The sequence below is a fragment of the Cavia porcellus genome, unplaced genomic scaffold, assembly GCF_034190915.1.
Source record: "Cavia porcellus strain 051 isolate PalLab524CR breed Dunkin Hartley unplaced genomic scaffold, mCavPor4.1 scaffold_4, whole genome shotgun sequence".
In the NCBI taxonomy this organism is placed as follows: domain Eukaryota; kingdom Metazoa; phylum Chordata; class Mammalia; order Rodentia; family Caviidae; genus Cavia; species Cavia porcellus.
Window position 1 is genome coordinate 82,278,611 of NW_026947487.1, and position 6,885 is coordinate 82,285,495.

General features: G+C 42.4%; 1 protein-coding gene across 1 annotated transcript; it reads right to left on the minus strand.

Annotated features, from left to right (window-relative positions):
- Positions 1–4,112: 4,112 nt before the first annotated feature.
- On the minus strand, positions 4,113–5,925 carry LOC134475616 (cTAGE family member 2-like). Its single transcript, XM_063246743.1, has one exon. The coding sequence runs from the start codon at positions 5,468–5,470 to the stop codon at positions 4,454–4,456; it is 1,017 nt and encodes a 338-aa protein (XP_063102813.1). The 5' UTR covers positions 5,471–5,925; the 3' UTR covers positions 4,113–4,453.
- Between the last annotated feature and the right edge of the window lie 960 nt (positions 5,926–6,885).

A 6,885-nucleotide genomic window follows, 5' to 3' on the forward strand; every position in this document is an offset into this window, starting at 1 on the left:
GAGAGACCTACAAATCAGAATTACAGACATTTTCTGAACATACTGGTCTTACTTCCAAGATAGTCTTTTCTATCTTATTTTCCACATTGTTTCAAGGATAGTATGTATTTGAGTAATAAGTCCTATTATCAGAACTTCAAATTCTTTCAGCGTTGAGAGAGTATTGCTAGAATTTTCTAGATTTTTTCTTTCATCAAAAATTTTAATGAATTTATCAAAAGGTATTTCTAAAGTCTTATGTCTTTAATGATTGAGATATTACTGCTTGGCAAATCTTCATACTTTATGTCTTCATTAGAAATTAAGGAAAGGGAATTATATCCTTTTTTTGGTTGCTGTTTTAAAAAGAAAAAGAAATAGGCAATATGTAAAGACATAGGTTGGATAACACAGAAAAAATGGAGAGATTCCTAGAAACACATGAACTACCAAATCTGAATCAAGAAGATGTAAAACTGCCAAATAACCCAATTTCACTGAATGAAATTGAAAATACAATTAGAACCTTACCAGAAAGAAAAATCAAGATCCTGATGGATTCACTGCTGAGTTCTATAAGAAATTCAGGGAAGACTTATTGCCAACACTCCTTGAACTCCTCAATGAAATTTCAAAGGAAGTAATTTTTCCTAACTCATTCCTGGAAGCAAATACTACCCTAATACTAAAAGTCAAAGAAAGACCCACTCAAAAAAGAAAATTACGAATTTCCCTGAAAAATATAGATGGAAAAATCCTCAATAAAAACCTGGCACACATAAGGCAGCAAATTAAAAAGTATATACAGGCTAATGAAGTGGAGGTCACTCCAAGAATGAAAGGGTGGTTCAACATGCACAAATCAGTAAAGGTAATACACAAAATCAACAAAGCTGAAGAGAAGAATCACATGGTCATCTCAATAGATGCAAAGAAAAATCTTTTGACAAAATCCAACATTAATTCATGGTAAAAACCCCTTGGAAATTCACATGGATGGTGTTTTTCTCAATTTGACAAAAAACATGAATGATAAACCAATAGTCAACATCTTACTCAGGGACAAAAAATGTAAACCTTTGACTTAAAATCAGGAAAAAGACAAGGATTGCACTATCACCACTCCTGTTTAATGTAGTTCTGGACACATTAACTGGAGAAATTAGAGAAGAGAGAGAAATGAAAACAATAAGATGGGAAGAGAAGAAGTTAAATTATCATTATTTGCAGATGACATGATGACATAGAAGACCACTAAATCTCCATTGAAAGACTTCTAGAAGTAATATCCAAATTCAGTAATATAGCTGTACACAAAGCCAACACTTAAAGAGCAATAGCATTCCTATACACAAACAACAAACTCACTGAGAGAGAAATAAGGGAAACTATATCCATCACAATAGCATCCAAATAAATGAAATGCTTAGAAATCAATGTAACAAAGGAAGTAACAAATCTGTACTTTGAAAAGTACAGGAATATGAAAAAAATGATTAAGGAGGATTTCAGAAAATGGAAAGACATTCCTTTCTCATAGATAAGAAGAAGAAACATTGGGAACCTGTCTATTCTTCCAAAATTGTTATACAGATTTAATGGAATTCAATTTCAAAATAAGATTAGCATACCTCATAGATCTAGAGAAATCACTCCTAAAATTCACGTGGAACTGGAAGAGAGCTAGAATAGCAAAGAAAATTCTGGGCAACAAAACAAACAGGAGACATAACAATCCTTGGCCTGTTCTGTGACTCTGTTTTAGGAGGTATCCAGGGGAAGCAGTGGCATCACTGTCATGACTATGGGAAGCTGTGACAGGGCTGAGGAGTCCTGGTATCTGACTTAGTCACCAACTCTGTAGCCTTTGACAAATCTCTCATAGAACCAAAATTGCTCACTGAATGTTACCTAGGACTTTGAGGTAGAGGGAACTAATATTGGATTTTTGAGAATTAGATTGTATCCTCACCTAACTGAAACTGATATATAGAATTACTTTAATAGGGTGTTTTGTTTTGTTTTGTTTGGTTTGGTTTTGAGATAGGTTATGCCTGCATAGTTCAGGCTGGCTTTGACCTCATTTTGTGGTCTAGGCTGTACTGAAACTTGAGGAGGTTCTCCTTCCTCAGCCCCATGAATGTTGCGATGACAGGCTTCCTCACCATACCTGGCTTAGAGTTCCATTTCTGAGGTCACTTGTCACCCTTTGTACTAGATGGTGGACAGAAATTTCACCTTTAGAAGTGAAAATTTTTGCCACTAGGGTGCTTTTTGTCAGTACTGCTACCCTAGTCAGGGCTGCTGAATTAAGAGTACCATGACCTTAACTAGAGCTGCGGTTATCAGGATAAAATACTTGGTAAGTAGTCATGGTTTAAACACTTATAAATGGTGCCAGGGAATCATTATCAGAAAGTCGTGCCCTTGGTGCTAGTAAAGTCATGCAGTTTCAAAAGTTCATGGTCAGTAATTTGTATCACGGGACATTTTTTTGGAAAAAGATGTGCTTTGGAAGACTTGGAAGTAATGGTCTCCTGCCCAGTTACTTCTCCCGTGGTGCCTCCCTAGAGGCAGCCCCTTTGGAAGTACTGCTGCTCCCATGTGACCAGGTCATGGTGTTGTCTAGGTGGTGTTCCTCCTGAGCCCAGGACTCTTACCATGCTTGCTACTCACTCATTGGTGGTGCCTGTAGGTTGGATGGGTGCTCACGTTAGTTGCCAGTTCTCCCAGAATGTGGGATGACTGCCTGCATTCCCCCAGACCTTTCTATGTGTTCCTTAGCAGCTCCCTCCCTTCTCTGTGGAAGGAAAAGAACACTGGGAGCGCAGAGAGGTACCCAGGCTTTAAGGCCTGGCTGATGTCATCTAGACACTGCTTCTCCCTGACAGCTTCTGTAGTTCCCAGCTGACTCCATAGCTCAGAGCACCTGATGTCACTTCCTGTCCCTGGAAATGCCTGTTCCTGAAGCACTACCTTTGCTTTTCTGAACTAATAAATTTTAGATATTATTTGGCTGCATGTTTAGTACCTTTCTTCTTCCTTGTACTGCCCACCTGTCATTTACCAGATATTGCAGATAAAGATTACAGATTCCCTGCTTTTATAAGCAGTTATGCAATTGTAGTAACTTTTCAAATATTGGTTTCCAAATTACTATTTTCAAATTTCAGCCATATTGTATCTTAGATACTCAGTACAGAGACATAGTTACTAAAGGTGAAATGTGTTTTATTACTTTATTAATCTGTCAAATTGCCACTTCGTCTATTATGTTTTCTGTGTTATTGTGATAGTTTTTTGTAAATGGAAACCCTTCTCAAAGTTTTAAATGAGGTTATGTATTTGAAATGTGCTAGTTGTAAGCCTTAGGAATCATTTATTACTTTTATAAAGGTCAAGCAAAAGCAGAGTGACAGTGTCAATAAAAGTAAAGAAATACTATCTATTTTGTCATGTTGAAGTTTTAAAGCAATCTTTTGTATCATTGCAGTGTCCAAAATGGCCCTGACTGCATTTTAAGTAATAGGTAGGTTTTTGCTAAGCTTAGGTATTCTATCTTAGTCTCTCCTGAGGAAACCTGAGGATATCCTTACATTTAAAAAAAAGCAACAAGTAAAAAAACCCCAAAACTACTGCTGGTAATTCTTACATCTCATGTCTGTTACAGTCCACTTTGTCGTCTGTCTTCTTCTGATTCACCTGGCCTTCCAGGACTGCGAAGCAGCAGGGTGACCCCGTGTTCTGCATTTCTTACTGCAGTCAACCTGGCAGCTTCAGCTTGGATGTTTCTTGGAGGCCAAAAAAACCAACTGAGGTAAGGGTCAGTGTTCCAGGCAGAAGGTTGTTTGAATCCATTCTCTCCGCTTCTTGTTTCCTTAAGCCTAGTAGATAACGGGAATGTAGTAATGGAGACCTGTAAACTGAACTCAGGTGTGTGGTTCCTGTAGCTCTGCTAGCCTGGAGTGATGCAGGAGGGGAGGTCCCTGTGGGGGTTCAGTGTATACCCAGTAAAATGTACACTGTGTTCTGTTTATTAGCTTGTATATAATATAGACTTAGGAACTGAGCAGCTACAGTTTTTCATATTAAATTCTCTTTATTTGCTAACTACTAATCCTGAAAAAGGGCAGAGATGCAGACAGTAAGGGGGAATAAGTTACAATGAAGAGAGTTTTCTCATGGGGAATGCTGGCTCTGGGTTGGGGAGATACCTATGATGTGGAGACTCTCTTGGAGGAGGCAGAAGAGGAGGAGGGGACTCTGAGAACTTGGCCTGTGGGAGAGGTTAGAAATGGTGGAGGGAAGGCTGGAGGAATCAGGCCCTACTCAGTAGTTTGGCTTAGGATAGGCAGAGCTGAATGTGACTTTTCTGAGAGCCTCAGGCTGGGGTTGCTGGCCCTAATGGAGAGGAAGCTGAAGATGCCAGCAGCTCCTCCCACAGTGATGGAAGAGGCTGAGCAGATCTCCTTGCTCAAGCTGGCCTACCTTGAAGGGAAGGACCACGCTGTGAATGCTCTCTGCCTGGTGCGCTCTTTATCACACTGAGAGTGGCAGGATCTTGGCTTAACAGGGAAGCCTTTACCTCCATGGCACACAGGATCTGTTTGGTGAGAGCATTTTCCATCCTCAACTCCCTGAAGAGTCTTTCAGCAGTGGCAGCTCTTTCCCAGATCTCATGGGCTTCCTTCTGCATGTAGGTCACCTGCCTTTGGTAGAAGTTAATGGTCTTCTCCAACTCCTCCTGCATATCCTGGGCTATCTTCCTGTAGGTCTCCAGCTCTTGAGCAGTGTGGTCCCCCTCCTTTTCCCGTATGGATAGTTTCTTTTCTTGCTCTGCCCAGGCTGTGGCCTGATGTCTCAGTTTGGTGTGGCCACTCAGCATTGTTTGGTGGTGAACCTCTGCCATCACTGTGAGCTTCTGCTGAAGCTTCTGGCGCTCCCCTTGCAGCTGTGCATTTGCTCCCTTCAGAGATGCTTGTTGAGTCTGGAGATGTTGCAGAGACTCTGCCAGTTCTTTCTTATTTTTCTTTGCCTCCCAAAGTTGAGTGCGAAGTTGGTTTCTTTGTTCTTCCATAGAGTTTAAGGATGCATTTAATCGAGCACCATAGACCAGTTTCTCCAAAGGCACTGTTGGCTGATGACCTGAACCAGGACCATTTTCCAGTTGAGTCTTGATTTCCTGCTGTGAGTTCTCAGGCTGTGTGATGTGTTTTGGGATCTCAGAAGCCCAGCCTTTTGTGTTGATGAGCAGGCACTGGGGCAGAGCCTTGACAGGTTTTCCTTTCTCTCGAAGCAGTTGTTCTGCTTCAGCCTGGGAGTCTTGCAGTGCCCTCTTCTGTGAGGTGAGTTCACCTACTTGTTCCTTCCACTGTTGAGCTTCCTGGGAAAGCTGTGATTGGTTTTTGTGGAGTTGGACATTCTCACTCAGAGCATCTGTCTTTTCTCTCTGGAGCCACTTTTTGTTTGTGATCAGTGTGGCAACCTCCATGTTAGCTATTTCAGATGTCACTGATGTTGATTCTCTGCTTGAGACCCGATCCTGTTGGATATCTCTGCCATCTCTGATTGCTGTTGTCAAAAACGTTCTGATTGCTCTTCTTTTCACTCTTTGAGGAGGCAGTGTATCTGCTCTTGAATCTTGGCTCCGTTCCTCGACACCTTCTTTTTGGCTGCCTCCGGATGCTGTGCTGTCCTGGTCTCCTCTTCCAGGTGGGCCTCCTTGAGAGTTGTCTCTAAGGCTTCGTGTTCTTTCTGAGGCTTGCTGAGTTTGTCCAACAGTTGGTACTTTTCTTTAATGAGTCCTGAAAGCTGGAGAACGAGCTGTTTTTCTCTTCTTACTGCCAAACTACTTCAAATAGAACAAAAAGTTCTCCATGAAATTAAGAGAAGGCAGATCCACAGTGCTTTTCCACTCCATCACACAAGGCTGTGTGAGTAGTTGCCTGTGTCACACTACTGGCCTGGAATGTTCATTGTTTGGTCTAGAACCTGGCAACGGGAGTGGCCCACTGCTGAGCTGCTGAGGTGGTGAATTGAGTGGGACTTGGGGGAACAAGATCTGTCAGGCATCCTGGGCTCAGTTTCCCTTTGCTGAGAGATTGTCAGCAGCTCTTATTTTGCTCTCTGTCCTGCAACAGCCCAGTGTCACACATCCCCATGAGCCTAAGATGTGCCCATCCTTACAGCCCCACCCCTTCCCAATGGTTACCTTTGGGTTGGTGGTGGTATGTAGGTGGGGAAGGAAAATCAGTTTTCAGATAACTGTGTGCTGTGTCTGTCAATGTCTAAGAAGTACATTTTTCAAAGACACATAGCCTGAAACACTGCCAGACCACATATCTCGTAAATCATGCTCAGCCTCTGGAATGGATGGTGCTGGCAGGCTCAGAAATCCTGTGTCAGCCAAGCATAGCAGGGAGCAGGGAGGCCAGTGCAGGCTGGCTCAAGACCCACTGAGCTGGTCCAGTGCGGCAGGAAGCCGTGAAGTTCCCTGGCCAGGCTGAGTGAGGATCCTAAAGTCACTGGGCTTGGGTGATGGTGTGGGGACACTCATCCCAGGCCAGCCAGCCTCTGGAACTGATGGTGCCAGCAGGCCCAGGACTCCAGCACAAGTCTTCTTTTGGATATTCAATTTTGAAAACAATACCTTGTGTAAAAATATAGAAATAAGGCTGACTCAGTGCTCAACACTGAGTGGCTGAATGATTAATTCTCATTTACAGCATCTTCTATAACATTGATCAGTATCTCCCAACCCCCAACCCCCATATGAGTGAGACATCTCAAGACTCCAGGTTGGATCTATATCACAAAACTCTTGTGCCATCCTTCCACTACCTCCCCCTGCTTTCAGCTACCCTCCCTCCTTCTGCTCACCTATGTCACCAAGTGCAACTTGATCCA

Bases quoted from the DNA above. Each gene is read 5' to 3' on its own strand.
- LOC134475616 (XM_063246743.1), bottom strand. From the start codon at position 5,470: ATGGAGGTTGCCACACTGATCACAAACAAAAAGTGGCTCCAGAGAGAA.